The 22,853-nt window shown below is 39.0% G+C and overlaps 1 protein-coding gene across 1 annotated transcript in view; it reads right to left on the bottom strand.

Annotated features, from left to right (window-relative positions):
* The window catches only part of LAMA3 (laminin subunit alpha 3), a 105,309-nt gene that overhangs the window by 62,968 nt on the left and 19,488 nt on the right, over positions 1–22,853 (bottom strand). Inside the window, exons 6-21 of the mRNA XM_058819149.1 lie at positions 22,073–22,170; positions 20,149–20,264; positions 17,192–17,310; positions 13,385–13,475; positions 12,257–12,388; positions 10,768–10,830; positions 9,649–9,690; positions 9,380–9,517; positions 8,407–8,541; positions 5,809–5,943; positions 5,371–5,417; positions 4,455–4,554; positions 3,219–3,271; positions 2,701–2,806; positions 1,662–1,761; positions 1,072–1,228 (exon numbers count right to left, since the gene is read on the bottom strand). Coding sequence (XP_058675132.1) covers positions 1,072–1,228; positions 1,662–1,761; positions 2,701–2,806; positions 3,219–3,271; positions 4,455–4,554; positions 5,371–5,417; positions 5,809–5,943; positions 8,407–8,541; positions 9,380–9,517; positions 9,649–9,690; positions 10,768–10,830; positions 12,257–12,388; positions 13,385–13,475; positions 17,192–17,310; positions 20,149–20,264; positions 22,073–22,170 — 1,632 coding nt within the window. The remainder of the gene's footprint in view (positions 1–1,071; positions 1,229–1,661; positions 1,762–2,700; positions 2,807–3,218; positions 3,272–4,454; positions 4,555–5,370; positions 5,418–5,808; positions 5,944–8,406; positions 8,542–9,379; positions 9,518–9,648; positions 9,691–10,767; positions 10,831–12,256; positions 12,389–13,384; positions 13,476–17,191; positions 17,311–20,148; positions 20,265–22,072; positions 22,171–22,853) is intronic.

The raw sequence follows: 22,853 nt of genomic DNA, 5'->3' as shown, positions 1-22,853 counted from the left end.
AAAAGCAGCCGAATTAGAATGCAGACATTGAGAAATCACAGATACCGAAGAGCCACCTTCATTTACAAATGTGGAATAATACTGAGAATTCAAAACTTATCTGGGATAAAAAAAACCAAGAGCAAAACAACAAAAGAAGAAAGACTGAAAAATGAAGAACCTAAAGAAAACCATTGTGCAATGGTTATGTTCTTTTGTCCCATATAGTAATAGTATAGTAATTCAAATAATAGCTATAGTAATTCATTAGTCCCTGGACAAATGGAGGCTGGAGACAGCTATACCAAAGCTCTTCTTTCACGGTGAGTGAACAAATCCCATTTAATATTTAAATCTACTGTTTTAAAATTCTGCTTCATTTGATGAGCAGTTAAATCCAAAGTCCGAAGAGCCCTTCTCAGAGAAATTACAGTGACTTTCTACCTGTGATTTACTTATTGCCTCAGCTATTGTTTAGTTTATTCATAGTCAGTCATGAAACTAAAATAATTGCAGCCAATATGCTCCTGCTCACAGCTTCTTTTACTGAACCACACATTTTCCTGTTCGCTGTAATGTGAAGGTATCATTCATAATGAAAGCTAGGACCTCTCTCTTCTCTACCCAATGTAAGTCCAAGTGTAAGATGACTTCGGTGACAGCAGTTGGAATTTACCTGAAAATTTTGTGGATACAGACTGTCATGGACCTGTGCAATTCAAACTATTTAGCCAAGCATTAACCTTCTGCTGTTCCCACTGTTCTTGGCTTGATAAGAATTTCTGCACTAGTATTATAGACTTAAAACTTTAAAGTGTCCTCTTTACAGCTGTCTCACAAAAAAACCAACCTCAAGGAACATTTCTAAAGAAGGCATATTTGCACAAGCAACATGCAAATGACCTGACAAAAATACCCACACTCACTAATCCCAACAGCAACATAGCGCCAAAGGGCTTGGATTAGTCAGATCCTGTCCTTTTCTCTTTTTTCCATGACCTTCCACACACATAGCAGTATTATAAAGACATATGTGCAATGCACTTCTGTCTTCATTTTCACCCTGAAGTCTTGAGTTAAATACCAGCTTACTTGTATAGAGGACATCTGTGCATATCCTTTCCAACTGAAGCCAGGAAATTCCTGAGGATCATAGCCAAACCGAATTTTCTCTCCTTGGACAGTAGTACCATCTTCAATCTCAAACTTCATGTGGTGCAGATCAGGAAAAAAATAGTTTTTTTCAGGCCTTGGAAGAAGGAAAAAAAACCCACAACAAATCAGCAAAGAATTAGCAGTCATTTATGATCTACATCTAAGGGCAAAAAGCAGTGGAAGGGAGGTGAGGACTGAGGAATTCTGACACCAGTTCATAGATTCAAGACAGCTGGTAAGAGGGATGCAATGAGAATTTTCTTTCCAGAAGCTTTTACAGCTTTCATGTATTTTCCTATGCAACTCTTGATAGATACATAGATACATATTGCAAAACTGGTATTGGTTATTTAAGGAAACAAGTCAGAAAATCTCACTAAAATATAGGAAGAAATCCCCCCCCCAGGAAAATTAATATCCATAGCCAGTGCAATTTACCAAGTTAATAATCAACAAACCCAGAATGTCACATGAAAGCATAACAAGCGACTGTGCTGAAGCTGTGCCAGGAGCCCAGCCGGACTCACTCGCGACACGTGGCGCCCACGACGTGTGCCCTGCACTGGCAGCTGCCCCAGGGCTGGGAGCAGGCTGGGCTGAGGGATCCTCCAACATCACACCTGCAGCCTGGCACGCCAACAGCAGAAGCCAACCAGAAAAGGAGAGGAGGAAGTTATCAGCAAACACACCATGGCTTCACCTGATTAAACACCATTAATGACTCGCTTCCTCCTCCCAGAGCCCTTTAGACTCTCTCAAGCACAACTTAATACATGTGCATAAGCTGCAATTATTTTGAGCTTCCCGTGTTTGTGCCTGTTTCCTTTATAATTTCTCCTTAGAATGTGACAAAAGTCACCTTAAAAAACAACCTCAAATTATACACCCTGCTACATTGCTAAATGCAGGGCTGCAGTTTTGCAGAACTGCTACTCAGATGTGTTCCCAGCAAGTCAGAATTTCTGCAGCAATATCATAAAGAAAAATTATATTAAAAAAAACCACTAACAACAAAATCTAAAACCTAAATTACAAAAATTGAAAAGATGTTAATGCTTCAAAGCCTGGTACCTCAGTATTTAATCTGACAAAACTGCAATGTATGGGTTCATACAATACACATATTTTCAACTGACCCTGGACAACAACAGTGAATGACTTTCTACAGGAGACAGCACTTGTGGCACAAACTAAAGGACACCTCTAATGAGGTCTGTAATGAGGTATAATATGCTGTACTAAGGAACAAGTATGTCAAGACTAAAACTTTGAAGCTGTATTGAAAGTCTGAGTGTTCCTAAATAAGATTTATGTCCTAGTCTAAAAGCAGCCTGTTTTCTAAGACATGCACAAAAGGACTGGGAAGCACAGTGGTAACATCTGCCTTGTTCCTTCTCCTGCTGAAAGGCAAAAGAGGAGTCACAAGCAAGGTTACACCACCAGTGCAAAATGCTGTGCACATGAGTAATTCAAACATCCCCATTCTAAAAGTACTGCCTAAGGAATTCTAAAGACTTCTGTGCTAAGTGCAAATGTTCCACTATAGATGTTCTTTATTCATTTTACCTTGGCAGCCAAAATAATTCTTTTTTTCAAGAGCATAATAACCAGCTTCACAAGTGTCACAGGAATCTCCACAAACATGAGATTTGCAGTAGCATTGCCCATTTTCCTGTGAAGAAAATAAATTTCATCAAAATTGTTTCAGTACCTTGCCAGAACTTCAATCTCTCAATACTTTGAATTCCCACTAATTCTAAAGAGGAAAAAATTTTTAATCTCAAAAAAAAAAAAAAAAACCCAACCTCAACCAAACACAAAAAATCCCCATTATCTGGACATTATCTCTGTCATTTATCATCTTCAGAGACAGACTAGAAAATACATAAACTCAAGATGAAAAAATTTTTTCAAACTTTATACACCCCTCGGATGCATAAAATTGATCCTTTCATATATAAAGCTACGTATTTTATGTTCAAAAGCAATAAAGAGTGCTAAGATTTCCACCTCAGCAAATATTACAATAATATCTCGTAACAATAATCAATTTAATTAATATCTTTCTTTTAATTTCTCTTTACCTGCTGACATTCTGCAACTCCACTGAGTGTTCCACTGACATCACACTGACATTCTGCACAGATGAAAAAAAAAAAAAAGACACCTGCATTTCATCTTTTCATGACACTTTACAGGGAAAAACCCCACCACTCAGAAACTGCAATTTTGAGTCAATGTGCCACAAAGTTGATTTTATTCTGCAATTAAAGGTTCAGAACAGCAGACTGGTATGAGGTGAGAAGAAAGTGAGAAGGAGAAAGAATGAGGACTTCTTAGTATGTGTGGTTTACTGGTACGTTTTAAAGTTATTTAACTTGTATTTGACAAAAAACAGTATTGATTTTGAATTTACAATTGTTTTCTTTCTTAGAAACATTCCGACAGTTGATACAAAACAGTGTCTTCCAGTCTGACTGGCAACCTTCTTTTCTGCAATGCCACTCTGGGACCAAATCAACTCTCCATATGAAACAGAAATGGAGAAAATAGTGCAGGGAGGAACTATGCTGAGCCAGAAGTTTGGAGAAACCCAGCATCGACTCTGTGACTGAAAGTAGAGAATTACATGGAAAACGCAGTTCATAATATTTGAGGAGTTGCTAAGTATTTAGAGATCTAAAGTAAAAAATGTAATGATACTATTATCAGTCTAAAGCTACTCATCCTAAGTGGCTATTGTGGTGGAATCTGTTCCAAAGGAAACAGTTGGAGAGTACTTTAAAGATTTTTAAAGATTTTTTTTTTATCTTTACCCTTTTTAATCTTCATTAATTATTATTATATGCCTTAAAAACACACTCTCCCTGTTGGAAAACATGGACAATCACAGCTTATTATACAGATATAAACCATGACAGATCTGTCACACCCTGAGGCCACAAGAAGGCTTTACACTCCAAGCTAGGATATAACAAAGTGAAAAAGCACTTTTTTCCCCTCAAAACAATGAGCCAAATTCTGGTTTCAGGATTACAGGTAAAAATCCTGTCTTGCCCCAGTAGATCTGCCATAGGGCCCTATGAAGTAAACATCATTGGAACTTCAGAGCACACCCTGCTTCAGCACTAGGCAAACACCCAGGAAACTATGGCCTGGTTTCTGAAAATAACTGCTGGTATCATGGGTTTACAATTAAGCTGTATGAGAAACATGCTGTTAACAAGAGTTGTGGAAGTCACAAAGAGCACCACAGACAGTGTCAGAGAACAAAGATGACTACATTTCATAAGCCAAAGAGATATGCCATGAAGCCATACCTGTACATCCCTCAGGGTTTTCTTTGGCCAGGTTCCAGTACAAGGGTTTGCATTTACTGCAGGTAGGACCTTCAACATGCTGGAGACATTCACAATATCCCTAACAATAGAAAGGGTTTGGCTGCTCCATAAAATAACTTACTGATCTTTACTACTAAGAAAAACCTAACATTGTTAAGAGCTCATGCAGTTTACTGACTTTTACAGATCCATGGATCTCAGGCTGATTCAGACATCTTAGATTTTTCTGTCTCATACTATCAGCAAAGGATTGTTTCACCCTGCGTATTTTTTATGTATCTAATTTATTCTAAGGGTCCCAAAGGACATACTTTCCAATTCTTTTATAGCCTTATTAGAAGTGCTCTAAAGTATTAACTGGTTTGTACAAAGAATAAACCCCAGTATTTCCTTAAAAACACTAATTCATTTTCATATTTAATATTTTCTTTATTGGTGGAAGACACCATCTCAAGACACTATTAAGACACCAATAATAACCACCATCGCATTAATAACAACAATAGTGGAATGGCAACAAAGATGCAATGATTTTTCAAGAATAATTTGATGCTGAAAGGCCTGTTGCAACCCAGACCCAGAAGGTCTTTGAGACATGCACAGGCTTATATCTTCATGCATATGTTAGTGTTAAGAGTACACCAAAAAGATATAAACAGATTGCATATCCTATATATAAAAGATAAAAAAACCCCATCCTTGACAAGGTTTTGCACTGGTATGATCAAAAAGCAAAACACAAAGTTTATTTCTACTCCTACTCTTCAAACAAGCTCCTGCAATTCTTTTAGAGCCTAAGAGCAGGCTTCAGGGCTTGAGTAATGAGCTGGATGTGTTCAGCAAAGACACATGAATGACTAACATACACTGTTAGCTGCTGAGGCAGAATACTTACAAAGTGAGAACCAATGCTACCTGCAGGGTCACACTCGCTGTTGACACCTTTATAAAACAAACACATTGAAAGATCTTTTGAAAACAGAGGCTGTGGAATGTAGTAGTGCAGAAGCACAATGTAGCCGGTGTGAGCTTGAAAGGGCTTTTTAATACAGTTACCTTGGAGAGACTCAAATACTTTAAACTCCAAGACAGCAGAAGCTTTTAACAATGATTTTTAAACGTCTATTTAGCCTGATTTTGGGTTTGTATGCAAAGCATTCACTTAGAAAAATAGAGCATTAACCTATGGAACTGACAGATATTTTCTTAAAGTTCCTGTGCCATCAAAATGGAAATCTTTTAACTGGAAATATATTTGAGAAGATTTATTTTCTTTGGTGTTGCAGAAATAGGAAGGAAAACCCCAGCAGAAGTAGGGAAGGCTTTTACTCACGCAAGCAGTTGGGATAGGTGTGATATCCTGGAGCACACTGGTCACACCTCAGCCCAGCATAGTTACTACGGCATGGACACTGCCCTCCAGGACCACAGGTATTCCCCAGTGAGCCAATACCATCACAATTGCATGCTGCACAGAGGGGAAAAAAAACAGATGCATGTCTAAATCTAGAATTTGCCAAAAAACTTACCTTTGAATGTAAATCAATCATTTATGTTCAGAAAACCAGACAAACCATAATTTCACCAGCAAAAATAAATATCCCAGAACAGTTATTCTGCAATTGTGTCCTCAACCACTGATAATCTTGGTTCTTGCAGTTCTGTAACTCACAGCTGAGAGATCTGCTTTGATGCCTTGCAAAACACATGTAAGGGACATAAATCCATCATACATTTGGGAGGAATGTCACATGACAGAAATACTGGAAAAAAATCTTTAAAAAATATATTCAGACCATGCTGACAACTGTAACAGCGAACTTCTCATGGAGTTATCACTATTTTGGGCTAACAACTAAAGACAAGACCTGCTATTTCCTTGAGATGATGCTGCAATGTTTCACAGGGTCACACCTCACAGGTACAGGAATGGGACCCCATTTGGGCATCCCAGCTGTCCCAGGTACAAGATGAAGTGCTGCAGTTAACCACTTGGATGTTATGCCTGCCAGAAATGGCTGGCTGACAGAAATACAAGGCAAACATTGTCTTCTGCTACATGTTCATGTTTCTGGTTCCCCCTTTTGGTTCCTCTTTCTGCTGCAGTCAAAGACATCCGACTTTGCTGTGTTTACTTTAAAGATGCTTGGAAAGACACAGGGCTTGCTAGGAAGTCAGTGTAAGAGAAATATAAACACTGAAGCTTCCAAGAATAATACCTACACTAGAGAGCTTCACCATTTGACTACCATATAGCATTCTCTCCTAATTTTAAGTATTAGTGTTTTGTTTAAAGGCTTTGTTTTGATATCATTTTATTTGAATAAAGCTTCTATTGAGTTCTACAAGTCACGACCAGAGAGATTAGTTCTAGTCACAGCAGCCCAAAAAATATAAATCTCTCTTTTTTTTGAAGATGACAATTCCTTACAGGAATAGCAGGCTGGGCTGCTCACTTTCCCCCACAGCTTGCAGCATGCTGTGTTAACTTATGTTTAAACCCATGGCAGCTCATTTTAACTGAACAAACTGTGAACTGCAGCAGTTCTGAGTAATCTGACTGACTGTGTTTTCAACTATTTTTATCTGTCTTTCACAATTTGTTTTTGCATGCTCTTTTAAGCTTTTATGTCTCTTTTCAGCTTTTGGTGTTCAAAGATCAAACATATTCAATACAGGTTTGATTTGCTTTAAGGTCGCTACTTGATTTTGCTCTAGGAAAAAAAAGGTTATTTTAAAACCACAGAACAGTGTGTACCAATGCAGAATCCTTATTTTATGTTTTTAATTAAAAATGTTCATCTATTCCAGACCATAAAACCCACAATCAAATGGTGTTTCCATATTCCACCCATTGTGTTTGGTAACACAACACAGCCCATCTTTGCAAGGTGCCACAGTTTAACTCCAGCTGGCAAATAGGTACACACAGCCACTTACACGCCATCCATGGGATAGGGAGAAGATGGGGAAAAAAGGTAAAACATAGCACTGTACACAGTCCTAGGAATAAAATTAACTCTACCCCAGCTGAAACGAGGGCACAAGGGCATAAAGAATTCTGCTGTCTCTTTATAGGAGATAAACAACTGTATAAGCTCAAAGGAAGAAGACTGACATAGTCAACAGCCAAAAATAACAAGAGAGAAGAAAGCAAATCATAATTTTATACATAAACCTTGTTAATCAGCACAGGAAAGTGCATACCAGAACTCTGCAATATTCTATATTCCTTCTCAATGGAAAAATCACTAAAGATTAAGGGCCCTCTCTCTCATTCACTTTAAAGGCAGACAAAACTTAGGGCCAAGTAGGATGTGATGGGAGTCTTCGTACACACACAAGACCCTTATGATACTCAAAAGTTATACTCCATTAATTTCCTTGTCTTGTAAAAAAGCAGGCTAGTCCTTGGTGGGAAACTCCATAGAGATCTTTCATGTTTCACGCCTACATGGACATAGGTTGGGTTAGCTCCTGTCAGATGATCTTAAAACGAGTGAGAAACCACCATGAAGGGCAAAATAAGAGCTTCAGATTTTCAGAACAAACTTTGGTACCAAACAAGGTCCCAAAGACTCTCTGCAAAAGCAGACCAGTGCTTCACAGTTTTGCTATGCTGGTTCCTCAGCAGTCAAGCGTGCCCTGTTGCTGTGGGCCTCCATGTGAAAACAGCTCTCAAATGCTTTGGTTATTAGTAAGACAGTTGTGCTGACTGAGAGTACATCAAACAGTCTGACTATGAGGGTAAAAAGAGGCCTGAAATTGGAGAATTAAAATATATGAGGATTTCACTGTAAAGCACAAGAGGGAGTTTCCAATTTACTGCTGTGAACAGTAAATGGGCAACTCTGGCTGCTGTCCTGGAAAGCACTGCTGTCTTCCTTTTCAGGGCCCTGTTTGATGCTGTACATGCAATCAGCAGCCTTACCTTGACAGGCAGGGAATGAGTGGTGGCCAGGCTGGCAGCTGTCACACTGAAGTCCAGCCACCCCTGAGCGGCAAAGACACCTCCCAAGAAAATCACAGACTTCGGGCTGGGTACCCATCAAGTTACATTCACACACTGCCAATGAGAAAAGATATTTCAGAGGCAGCCTCTGTACAGGCTCTCTTCTTTTATCTTTCTTGAAATAATACATTGAAGAAAAACAGCAGTAAAAGCAACTCCCTGCTCCCTGATGCTCAACAGTATGACAATTTTCCCACCAGATTTATATGGATTCATAACAGCTTTTATTGATTGCTCACGTCTGTAACAATTCAGGAACAAGGAAAACATTAATGAAAGAGCAAGGAAGCTGGCTCAAAGTTCAATTATCAGTGTCAAAGCACTACACTTGGCCTGGCCCCACTGAGAGTCTGATTTATCAATTCCAAGTGGTTTGCCAACTATTGAGAGTAGTTCCATCACTTCTGGGACTGAAGCAAAAAATTCATGGTTTAGATTTATAGTCTCAGGTGGGAGTGGTCAATAAATAGCCTAAAAAGACAGTATAGAGACAGCTATTAAAGTTCAAAACCAGTCAGTTTTATAGTATTGATTAGATAGGGTAGCTTTGTGCATCAAAGTGAGGTTGCAAACTCATATTAAGTACCTTTTTTTTAAAAAAACTCCAAGGATATGTAACAGAAATATTTCCAAATTTATTCTAAGTTTAATCAATGTTACTAAATCCAAACACAAACTAGAGTCTGGCAGCTGCATCAAACAGCAGACAGCAACCAAGGAAACAGGGAAATTTTTAGATCAAAATCTCCCCTCATCACATTATTCTTCTTTGACTTTTGTGAGTTGTGGGAGAGCCTGTTATGAATGCATCTCCATGGCAAAATAACTTCATCCTTCAAGTATAAAACTTGGTGTTTTGGATATGCTTGTCAAAAGGGAATGCTTGGCTTACCCTGGCAGAAGGGGTACTGAAAATAGCCAGCTGCACAGGTATCACAGGAAAAACCCCCAAATCCCGTTCGACATCTGCACTGCCCAGTACTTCCATCGCAGTCACTGCCCAGCACTCCTGCACCATGGCACTGGCACGCTGAAGAGCACATTTGTAAAGAAAACATTTGCAGTATTATGATCTTAAAGTTCTTATTTCCCTTGGAAGGCAAAGGTTGGCATTTATCCTGGAGCAAAGGCTCCAAGTGTCAAAGAAACTACGCCACTTACGCAGACACTGGGGGCCAAAATATCCTGGTCTGCAGCCTCCTTCTAGTTAAAACAGGAAAGGAAAAGAAAAAAACCAAAGTGAGTGCATATAATCCCAGAATTCCTTGTAATTTTGCAGAGAAAAATAGATCAGTACTTAGTAAATATTACTCTTGAACAAAAATACCCGATTTGTCTCAGTCTTACATGCAAGACCTCATTCAAAAAACCACAATTTGTAATTGTGTTCAGTCTGACAGCAAAAATTTACAACTTCTACTAAAACTTCCACTTAGGAGCAGCTGCCTTACTTATGTCTTCAAATTCAGATGCTGCTCACTGAAATGGTAAAGAGCTCAAGATCTGTTTTCTCCTGTTATATTTATTCACTTTCCTTTGGATTTTTTTTCTTCTTCCTTTTACAAATTCATGAGAAAAGGGGATACACAACAGAGAATGCCCAGAGGCCAACCAGGGCAATTATTTTGGATGCCGTACCAAGGTGAAGTGCATTATACGTATGCAAGTGATTAAGTGCTAGTTGTGATGGTCTACATTGCACAAAATGATAATATAGGCTAAAAAACATAAGCCCACCAAGGGAATCATTGTATGGATTTCAGGCAGCTTTTCAGAGGGCTAAACAAGAAATACGAAGCTTTCTTAGAAATCCAAGTCCTTCGCTGCTAAGGGCAATGTCACATTTGCCAGGTGACAGAGGACAGTCCAGAGGCAGAGGCCAGCTAGCCTCAAGAAAGAGATTTACACCACAAAGCAGTGGTTGTCATGTCAGAAAGTTGTACATGTCAGAAACTCTTGATGGATCTGTTCTTAAGTGCACCAAACAAGATGGTCAGCTCCTCCTGCAGATGTTTGCCAGAGGCTCGCCAAAGTTATTTGGATCCATAATTCCTCTGGAGTCAGCCCACCTAACTGTTTGGTATAAACATGACAGTATGATGAACTTCTGGCAAGAACAAAGGTTCTCTTGAAAGATAAATACAAACAGAGGCAAAATTATTACCTAAAAATCTACTTAATCATTCTATTATTCTACAAAAGAGCAAGCACCACTGAAACAGTAAAAAATAGCAACATGGGGAAAAACAGTGAAATAGGGAAAAACCACTGAGAACTTGCCTATTATGTCACCAGCCACAGCATCACTTGGAACTGAAGAAGTAGAAGGATATACAGGAGTATCTTTAAAACAAAAGAAACAGCAAGGATCATTGGAAACAAACACATTAAATTCATTAAAAATCATGACAAACAATGAAGTTATCTACCATCAATACAGAGAGCATGATATTCACATGACTCTAGTAACCAACTTCAACTTACTTTTCTTTAGTTTTCTTAGAAAAGAGGTAAGAGACATTGCACTTTTGATTTCCAATTCAGATATAAGGTTCCCTTCCCAAAAATGTAGTAGGAGAGGCCAGACATCATTTGGAAATGACACCAGGTTGCTTTCATGCTCCTTATCCTTTTGTACAGAAAGCTTTCTTACACAAGACAGCATTGGGAAAATTACCTAAGGATTTTTTGTATTTATTTCACATTTCCTGCTTCCAGCTGAAGGTCCATCTCCTCCTATGTGGCATTACCACCTGCTACATGAACTGCCATAATTTATGACATGTACATCTTACGAGCTTTTATTTGAGAGTCCTCCAGATTGTCTTTTCCATTCTTGAATTTTCTGGCATTGAGATAGGATCCAAACTCAGTGAGCTACACGCATCAGTGGGACTCAGATCAATGTCCACCTGAGCTTAACTAATTTAAAAATGCCAGATTTCAATCAAGAACATTTATGAGATGTGATAATCTAGAATGCAGTGTACAGACAATATTCTATCATAGCCATTGAATTCAAACAACATTCAATTTTCACAGGGTTTCTTTTTTCCCTTGTTTTGCATTGTTTTCCCTACTCTTGTGTTTCTATTTGGTACCTCTCTTCTAGTGAGACCTCAGATCTTGTCCCACCTCAACCTTTTGTTTTTATCAGCTATCAAACACATGTCTTTTTCCTGAAGGCACAAAACACCCCACTGATGCATTTCTGCAATCCTTTCATGGAGTTGGAAGCCTTTATGCAGCAATCCTGATGCTATGTTTTCTGCTCAGTTATTCTGTATGTAATTTTTTATGGGAAATGCACTGTTCATCAGAGGCGGAAGTTCCAAATCCTAGGAGGTGTCAAGGAGAACATATACCCTTTTTCTCCCCTCTCAGTCATTACAGTCATGTGCTACTTCTCTGTGCAGGTGGTCTTTATCCCTAAAAATCTTGACACATATTTAAACAATTTGTCCAGGGCTTTAGGACTGGAGTTCACAACTCACTGAGTTCACAGCTCACTCATCAGGCTGTAAACCTGATGTCTCAAATTATTTCAGAATTGTGAGAACACAGCACATTCTCTGTTTTTCAAGTCACTATCATTTTGTTAAATAGCCCAACTCTTTTCAGTATTGTAACAACTGATTTATCAGAACACATAAACATGAGAAGCTGAAATACCACATGTTTATAAACCAAGTCAAGAGCAATGAAAACCATTAATTCTTTAATCACATTTAAAATACAGAAAAAGAGGCAATTTTACTTGTATACTTACAGACACAAAATGGATAACCATAGAAGCCATCAGCACAGCGTTCACAGTGGTCTCCCTGGAAATTCTGCTTACAGAAGCAGCGGCCAGAGCCTTCCTCACAGCCATCTGCATGCTCCAAGTTACAACTGCAGGCTAAGTAAAAGTACCAGCAATTAGGCACTCTTTGGAAAATAATCAATTTGCCTCTTACAGTAGTGCACAATGGCATTGTAACAACAAATCTGCCGATGTGAATGACTCATTATTTAAAGAGTTAACGTTTCCCAAGTACTTACATACCACCAATACATCCCTTAAAAGCAAAGCTCGTGTTATTTTCTTAGACCGTTTAGGAGTTTTTAATTCCAAAAGATGCATGCTGTTCCTCCACAGCAATTTTTCTGCAGCAGCCACTCATCTCTCTCCATGGTCTAGGCTAAGCACAACTCTATTCACTTTCATTTACACGCTACATGCAACACTATGACCACAGCTCTGCTGACTTCCCACTCCTTTCAATCCCCAAGCACAACTTAACTGTAGTTTCCTCCTGCCTGTCATATGGCTCCTTCAGCCTTTTTGTAATCAAACACCTTCCTTTTTACCTATACTCAATTCTTTTTCAAATGTTGTATTAGAAATTACCCAATTGCATCACTTATTAGTTGATGGGCTCAGCACTGCACAAGATCAGAGTAGTGATCCTTATGACCTTTTGAGCTATAGAATAACATTTCCAAGTGACCAAGGTTCAAAGGATAGCTCACATGTACATCGGAGGGCTAAGAGAAACAAGATCACGAGAACAGGAGATGAGAATGGCTTCCCAGGGGTCCTGAGATCCTCCTCACTGTGGGGTGTGTAGCAGCATCCCATTTTTCCATGCTCCTATCTCTTCCATACCCTTTTATGGCCTATTTTCTATCTTTCTGCTGTTCTCAATATGCTCATATAACACAGAAGTTGAGAAGAATATAATTTAAAAGGCTTAAAGCAATATATAGAATAAAGAAATTCATTTGTAGCTCTTCTACAATACCTTTTGCCCACCCTTTCATTTCTTCTTCCACAAAGACACATCCTTTGCCTTGATTACAGCCCAAACCCCTGAAGCCACCAGGAGAAACAACTCCATAGAAAAGGACTCACGTATGCAACCATCAGGAGCCCACACTGGAACGCCGTAAGGACGATAGTAACCCTTTGCACACTTCTCACAGTTAATCCCAGCCGTATTATGCTGCACAAAATAAAATCAAAGGATAGTACAAGATAAAGAGAGGAACCTGGAAACAATAACATCCTTTACACTGTTTCTGTACATAGCTAAGAAGTGGAAAAAACTGAACACGACTGCAATAAAGAGTCAATCATGTGGTGTTCTTAAACCACCTGTTCTCTACAGGTTCTGAATCATGGTAGTCTCACATAAAACAGCTGTACTTTTTCTTTAAAGCACTATAAACCCCTCATCCCATTAAAAAGAACCTTTGGGAAAACATCTCCTTATATCACAAAATATCTCTTTTTAGGTTACTTTCTTATTGCCATGTATATATTGTTCAAGAAACTGCAACACTAATTTTTTCTTATACTACATATTAATTTTTTGAATATTCCTGAAGATCAGCAATACCAGAAGAAACCAAAACCTGAACAGTCCAGCCAGTGAAAAATAGATTTTCCACTCGAAAAGTGTTTGTCTCTATAAATACATGGTTTAGGCACACCAGAAAAAAAAAATCCTAAGCAATTTGAACTAGAGCAGTGATGGCAAGTACAAGTTGAGTAAATCAGGGTCATGAGGCACCCTGATGAGCTCACAGACACGAGCGCCAGCGAACCAGAGCAGGAAGCTCTGCCCTGGAGCAACCAAAGTTTTTCTCCCAGCTCCCACTCCCTGTTTAGTTCCTCCTTAGGGAGTGTTGCAACTCAGGGCTGAGCAGGCACACAGCATTTCCTGGCTGGACTGGTGAGCAGTTCATGAGCAGGGCACTCAGGACTCTGCATGTTCTTCACCTCTGCTCACTCCAGTGGCAAATCAGTGGCCCCAGCCCAGAGAGCTCAGGAAGATGCCAGAAGGACAATGCAGCAGGGTGCAAGTAATCCAGAAGTTGTTTTGAATGTATGAGAGACATGCAAACAAGACAAATAGCAGAATTACAGTCCTGGGCTTCTGAAAAGCAGATTTGTCCTTGCTCAGAGAGCTGCTTGACAAGATCCTGTGTGAAAATGTCCTGGATGGGAAAGGGAACCCATGAGTTGACTCTCATGGACAGCCACCTTAGAACCAGAAGAGTTTTTTCCAACATGCAAGCATGGCAGAAGGCCAGCACAGATAAACATAGAGTTCCTGAGTGATCTCAAACTCAAAAAGAAAGTGCAAGGAAGGTAGAAGCAGGGCAGGCTACTTGGTGGCAACACAAAGATATTCCCCAAATATATAATCGTAGAATTCAGAAAGCCAAAACTCAGCGGAGTTAAAACTAGCAAGGAAGGTGAAGTGCAAAAAGAAAGATTCCAAGAGTAGAGGAGGAGCAAAAGAAAAGCTAACAGGGATAGGGGCTCATTGCTCAGTGGCAAAGGAGATCCAGTTAACAAATTCAGAACACACAAAGGACAGGAAGGTGATGGGACATATCCAGCATAATTTACCCAGGCCAAATATCCCCAAATCAACCTCATGGACTTCTGTGATACAACAACAGATGCTGTGGGCAGACTCATGCAGATAGTGAGGGACTGAAGCACATGACATCCAAGAAGATGGTTGGGTTTCTTCAGCATTAAGAAGAGACAGGTGAATTTATTGCTACCTACAACTACCAGATCAGAGAATACAGAGGGGATGGACCCAGACTCCTGTCAGAGGTGCACAGAAAAAGGATGAGAGGCAACAGGCACAGATTGGAATGAGGAAAATTTCAATTAGATGTTAGGGACAAAATAGGTCATGCAGGCAGTCAAACACTGAAACAGGCTGCCATGAGTAGCTGTGGCATTCCAATCTTTGGAAGTGTTCAAAGCTTGGAAGAACGAGTTCCTGAGCAACCTGATCTAATCAGACCTACTCTGGGTAGGATTGTGTGGTTTCCAGAGCTCCTCTGTCATCATACTCTAAAGAAACTGATTTTATCTTTTTGTGCAACACTTCATTTATATCACTTCTGCATTCAGGCATCCATTCCTAAAACTTTGCTTTCCCCTGACACAAACAGAAAAAGTAAACTAAAATTCATGCCTTTTGTCAATGAAAATTAAAGGAAAAATAAAGAAAGCTATAATTGGATTTAAACTCATTTACTCCAAATTCATTTCTACAAAATTAATTACAAACAATTCATATCAGTCACATAACTAGGATTTGTAGATTTAGACTAATTTTGCTATTTTCTATATTTGAAGTAGTATTAAAAGAAATGTTCTTTCATGAACAAAGAGCTGATAGAAAGGACCAACATGGTAAATCTTACTAGACTGTATGAACAAAGTTCTGCACAGAAATGTCAATAGGAAGACAAAGAACATTTCTTCTACTCATGCGGGTAAAAATAATGCTACTCTCTTCTGACTGCCTTTTGGACAATATCTGATTATATTGTGGGAAGAATATGGAAAATATAATCTATACTGGATGTTTGCCTTTTTTGTAGCTTGAATACAGCTATATTTTAAAATGCACAACATGGTAATACATGAATCACAATGCATAGATTTCACAGGAAACAGAACTGATTATAATTTTCCTGCAATGCAAAATTCTGGTCAGCTGCTTGTCATACATCAGATGACTTGACAACAAAAGGAAGACAGATTTCCAAGTAAGTTTCCAAGATTTATTTAACCCCCAAGATCACTGAACCAATGAATGACTCAGGTTGTAAGGGACCTCAGGAGGTCAAGTAGTTCACTCAGTCCCACAGAGATAAGGCCAAGATTAGATCTTTATCAGAGTCTTATTTGATCTTTCCTCATAGTCATTGCCAGAGCAGAACAAAGTCAGAATGAAAGAAATTCTTGTTCTTTCCAAGAACGTGTTATCTATTTATGACAGACACAGTGTAAAGGCTCCGATTCCAAATTTACAACTTTTGATTCAATCCAATGGAGCCTCTGAGACAGTTATGGAGATCATCCACTCAGTTTGCAGGGGAAACTGATGGAATGAACTTGGTTGGTGTCAAAGCAGAAGGTGCCTGATGGCCATTTTCCCCTGCCTAAGGCATCTTTCCTCAGCACAAAAGACAGAACCAACTCTTCTCATGTTAGCACAGCACAAGCTCAAAAGCCAACTATCACAAGCTGCAATTGGGGAAATTCCTGCTAAACAGGAGTGTGATTAAGTGCTGTTAAAGATTACCCAGAGTGTGTGTAAAGTGCATCCTCCGAAATTTGCAGACTTCAACTGCATGTTTCCCAGCGCAACTGGATATCATTTTGCATCCAGCCTTGGTTTGAGTGGAGCACTATCCAAAAGGAATCCAGAAGGCTCTTCCACGCTTCTGTGCTTTACCAATATCTATAACTTTCCATCTTGGTATAGTCTAGATCCTCCTTTATTTTTGCTGATGAGAGAGTCCTCTGTGTTTTGCTGAAGTAAGGAACCAGCTGGCTTGAGCTGGCATTTTATTTGGTTAATTTTACTTCCTTCTCTTAAGGAGGGAAATGGTAGACTTTGTAACAAAAGGAAAGGAAATTTTTATAGCTGACCAAATTGTTTGCTTTGATTGTGTGGTTTTATTTTGATCCCACAGGACAGAGCATAAATACAATTTTTATGTGTCTTTCACACATTACCAAGCAATGTTGAACAAGGTAGATTATTTTCATGCACCTTTTTCCACACTTGGAGTACAAGTAGAAACACCATCAGGAAAATGGGCCTATCTGGACTGGTCAGACCCAAAACTACTGGTGTGAACATTTTTTTTAAACTGATCAAAATGACCTTTTTACCTGGCAGTTAATGCAGACTCCTCCACCTTCATAATGCCCATGGATGTTTAAGCTTGCTCGATGCCAATCAACGTCAGCATCATAGTAGCAATCAGTGGCATGTCCATGGCAATTGCAGGCTGAAAAAGTAATGTTCCAAGTCAGCTTTCTTTGTAATGCTGGAATTTAGCAATCTCCAGCACTTACCTCCAGTAGAGGTGTAAAAGTAGATTAGATTTTTTTTAAATGTGTACATACACTGAGGCATGCTGGATTTTCATACCAGAAACATAGTACAATAATGTGGACATGAAGAAAACATGCAGCTAGTCTTACTAGAGAAGGCAACAGTTGTACTATCTCAAAACTATATAGTTATGCATAAATGCAGAACTAGGAAGCTCCAGAAGAATGACCACAGCGTTTTTTTTTAAATTATCAAAAACATACTCAAATGTTTATTTTGGCATGTCTCAAAAACACATCTGGACTGATGCTATGTGCACTAAACTTTTATTTAAAATTAACAATTATAGATAAGATACATTCAAATAAAAATACCTACACCAAAGAACTCTCACATTCAGCTGTAGCTACAGACGTATCTGCAAACTTGGCTATAATTCTGTGTAGAAACCAACTGTAACAACAAACAGAATAAATCAAAGGGCCATAAATTCATTCAATGTCCTCATTTTCTGATTTGATCTTCCTTCTTGGCTAGAGAGGCAAATGGGAATATTTTTGAAAGAATGCAGGTAGGAAAAACAGGCTTCCCTAAGCATCTGGGTGCTAACTGATCTTTTAATTAGAGGAACTTACTTTCCCAGGAAATTCCTGAAGTTATGACTTGATAAAGCTATTACTTCATGTTCAGGGAAACCCTCCCTTCATTGGGACCAGGGGACACAATACCCTGGAAGACAATGGGTTACAGAAGCTAAAGGCTCTGCCCCTTCTTCAGGATGAGGGAAGCGTGAGGGAGGCAATCCTTCCAAACTCTATTCCAAGTTCCTGGCACAACTGGGAGCATAACTCGGGGACAACAGATTTTCTGTGTCTTACTACATAATCATACAGACAAGAGAAGAGAAACTGGATCATTCTCTGCATTCTCTGTCTGTCTTTTTATCAGAAGAGTTGTGGATTAGGAAGACTTTTCCTAGAAACTACCAACCACACAGCTGAGGAGGTGCCATCAGGCTCCCTTAAGGTCTGCTGACAAGAACTGGACAGGGTTCAAGACTGGCTTCCCTAGCCAGAAAGTAACACCCTATGAATACCTTCGGGTTTTCTTACTCATAAAATTCTTCAAGAAAATCAAATATTACACAAATGAGATGCTGGCTCAATAAGATATTAAGTCAGAAAAGGAAAAAAAAGGAGAATATTATATATGTAGGTATAATTACAATGTAAATAAAACCACCCTTGCCTCTAGGGTCAAACCACCTGTGAGCTACAGCTCAGCTATGTCTTCCAACAGCAATGGGAAATTTATAGTAGCAGCAGTTTCACTTGTAGGGGAACAGAAACCCCTTCTATCTCATCAAGCACCTTTTCACCACTTTGGGCCATTTGCTGATCCATACATACTGGAAAGCTCCCAGCAAAATATTGGGCTGATCCCTACAAGTTCCACCAACCTCTTTCAATCAGTTTCTCTCAAGGAACTTCAGGTTTCTGGAAAGTTGAATAAGGTTGTTTTAATTCCTTCACTACTGGCTGCCAGCTAAAGAGGCCTGCACCTGGCAAATGCTCTCAACAAATCACCTCAAACTGCTAGGAGCAATCCATACTAAAAAGGTTTTTTTTTAGATAGTTAGAAATGAAGTGGTTTTGGCTCAGAATCTTGTAGGTGATCTTCTATACACTCATTCTTCAAAAACCATGACGTTATTTATGCTTTGTCTCTTTTCTGGCAAAAAAACTTTTCCTTTTAAAGAGGGGGACTTGAATGAGGTTTCAAATATTGTTCAAAAACTGTGTCCCAACATGCCTACCTCCTATCAAACATTTTAATCACACAAAACCTCCTTTCCCCCTCCTAAGTCTTCATACTGCAGTTTTAATTAAACAAGTCATCTCTTACTTCCTCAGAGTAATTATATAGGTATATCTCTGGCTTTCAAATAAGGTTCTCCTGTTAAAGAGTTTGTACCCACTGGCTATGCTACTCTCAGGAAAAGCAGAGGAGAAAAATAGATCAGGCCAGACACAAAGGAAATGGTTGTGCATAGAGACTGCAATGCTCTGCATCACCCCATCTGGCTTCTACCCAGGGGATGCAAACACCCAGGTGTGACAGTACAAACCCATCACCAAAAGAGAGTCCATGCTGTCACTTTATTTAAGAATGAAACACGGAGAGTGGGAGAAAGGCAAATAAATGGGTTTCTCTAGCTTGATGACTCAGTCTGTAGGGCTAACGTCCTCCAAACACAAGGATGGGAAGAGGTACAAGTGTGGAATCACCAGGATTCCCCACCACAAACACCTTTGTGCCACTGGCAAACAGCCAGAGAGGGGCAGCTCTCAGCCTGGGAAGGGAGAGCAGCTCAAGCACTCATAACCAGTGTCAGCCTTGTGCAACCTCTCTGCAATCCAAACACCAAGAGGCCAGGTGATGGAAAGGAACATTTTGGAGCTGAACAAGGTGCCTACAGTCTCTGTCTGATGACAGACTGTGGGTGTCCAAGCAGAGCAGTTATGACTGGGGAGAAATGTTGACTCATTGCTCTACAAAAAGTCTTCTACTTTTCTCATGTCATACTCTCACACAAATTATTACTCCCACTGTTTAATAAGAAAGAAGACCATAAATAATATTCACCGCAGTTTTGATTCTTTATTTCTGCATGGAAAGCATTTTCCCTGTACAGAAAAAGGGAGTTATGTTCCATGATCATGTGTGCTACAGCTAATTCCCACCCTCTTGTCACTACCTCTTTTAACCCACCATCTTTTTGGCTACTCACGTTCACATATGTTTGTGCTCCCAGCTGTTGCAGGTTGCCACTGTTTCTGATTATATCCAGGGCAGCAGCGATCACAAGTTTCCCCACAAGTGTTATGCTGACATTCACACTGAAACCTACAGAAATGAAAGCCTCTTAATGAAGCTGGGCTTAAAATTTCTCTCTTCAGTTTTTAAATAAAAAATAATTGGTTCTTTCTTCATTTTACTGCAGTCCAAGACTTACATATAGTATGAAAAAGACGGGACCTCATAAACCTCACATGTAGAGAAGTCAATCAGTAGACTAGAACATTTTGGAACTTTCCTAAAATTCTTCAAGATTAATCAATCATGTGATTATGCATTTATTAGAACACATTACTTACAGAAAATGTTTATAATTGGTTTCCATAGACTAGATTATGAAACTATTGTAGATTATTAAATCAAGCTGATACACAGTAGTTTAGAATGTATCTTGTTTTAACTTCGTTCCAAGGCTCAAGCTGGCTGGCCTACAGTAATCAAAATATTTATCACCTTTAAATGCATGCCTTCATAATGTTTCCATTATGCTTTGTTTACAATAATATTATCAGTGTTTTTCATAAACCAAGATCACAACTTGATCCTGTTATGTTTAAGACAGTGCACACTATTCACCAACAAAACATAAGAAGGTTTTTGATTTATTTAGCTGAATAGCCTACTTAATGGACAGGGTCTAATTATGAGCTAGGTCTTACCATCCTGCATAGTAACTGAATACCAGGAGGAACAAAGGCCTTGGGACTCAGGAGGCTTTTTACAACATTCTTCTCTTATGTATGAAGTCTAATAACACAAGGGCAATAGAACTTTACAGTATAATCATCCTATTCACACAGATCTCTCACCTTCTTTACTTATTTTTCTGAAGCACAGACACATGGAATGGAGGCACACATCTCCCCTCCCCTTACTCTTCATTAAAACATAACTGAAAATATTACATCATCCTGATAAAAGTTTGTTTTAATGTCATTAAGGATAAAAGTAAGAGCTGGTTTAAAGCAGGTTTTAAAAAAAAGTTTGAGACAGGCTGATTATTCATAGTTACTTCCCTGCAGCAGGCGAGCCAAGAAGCATGACCTAACTCCTTGTGAAATCAACATACAGGTCACAAACTTGACAGGGAAAGGGAATACTCCATTCATTCTGTTTTTATAGCAATGATCTAAAGCCATGAGATCTTGCATAAGCTAAGTTACACTGCTCGATATCTCCACAAAGTTGGCTGATTTTGTGTTGTTATCATAAAACTTCCATATCTTCTTGGTGATTTCTCATGGGCATCTCCCCACAGCACTGACATCTTCTTCCTTACAGCCCAGCCAACAAACTCCAGCTCCCTTCTCAACCAGCTAACCCCCTCTTTTATAGCACTCATCCTAACTGGACACAGCTGTGGCCTTTTAAGGGCAGGTCTGTTCCTCGTCTTTGGTAATTAATACAGCTGCAACTCCTCAGGGGTGAGATTACCTTCTGCATTATTTCTACTCTCTTACATTCTATCCTCCCCCAATTTTGTTCCTGAGTTAGACTTCTAATTCCTCATGTAAGAAGGTGCTATCAACTCATGTCTGATGATATCATCTTCAGAAGGTGATGTTCAGCTTAAAGAACTACAGGTTTCTAACAAATTATTCAATCTGCCAAACTTGTATTTCAATTAAAATTAAAAACCTGACCTAAAAAAAAACCATAAAGATTTTCTATTATTATTTTTCACATACAATCAGTCTTGACATGTTTTCTTGCCAATCATTAGCAGGTTCTATTTTTTTTTTAAATATAAAGAAAAAAATCCCTGTAAAACTACATAATTCTATAATAAGAAAAGGTCATTTAAAAGCACTCATGTATTGTTTTTCTCAGATAAATATCAGGCTCCATTTACTTACTGGTATTGGTTTTCACCACTCTTTTGATTACAGACTTCAGCATGGCCATGGCAAACACACCGACCACCAATACTGATGTCCTTTATGCTGTAGTAATACTGTGGAACAAGCACAAAAAGTATGTACAGATCTTTCCTCACTTGTATTGTGTCAGAAATATCAACATCAGGTATGCTAGATTTGGAAGGTCTCTACAACAAAAATTTTTACTCTCCTTTGGGAATTTAATAAAACACTTGAGATTTCATTCATCTATCCTACAACCCATAGACTTCTGAATAACACCAGAAGTTCCTCACAGTAAAGCTGTGCTGCTTGCCAAGTAAACTGCATTCTGCATTTACCCCTGCCTGTGAGCAATGTCTTACAATTTACTTAAGGCAGCAAGGACATTTAATGGGAGTGCTGTTAAATAATAGGAATAGCCTTATTTTTTTCAGTGCAGACATTTGTGTGGTGCCTCACCCCAGGGTTTCCTCCAATTGTTACCAAATCTTCATTTTAAATGAAAAGGTTAAAAATAGAAATACAATATGAAGTCTGAAATCTCTGTGAGTATATGAACTTCTGTGTGGTGTTCCCTGTATTTCCTTATATTTACCCACTGAATGGGAGTGGAACTCTGGCCTTCAAGCTCTTGGATAGCCCAAAATGCACTGAAAACACCTAGCGATCTCAAAAGATTTGTGGAAAGAGAGCAACCTCCAAGTACAGGCTTTGATTTCTGCTCCTTCATGAACTCATGTACTGTTTTCTGAAAACCTTTTCTGAATAAATATCA

The sequence above is a fragment of the Ammospiza caudacuta genome, chromosome 1, assembly GCF_027887145.1.
Source record: "Ammospiza caudacuta isolate bAmmCau1 chromosome 1, bAmmCau1.pri, whole genome shotgun sequence".
NCBI classification, from domain to species: domain Eukaryota; kingdom Metazoa; phylum Chordata; class Aves; order Passeriformes; family Passerellidae; genus Ammospiza; species Ammospiza caudacuta.
The sequence above is the reverse complement of the archived record's forward strand: the minus strand, read 5'-3'. Positions and strand labels throughout refer to the sequence as shown.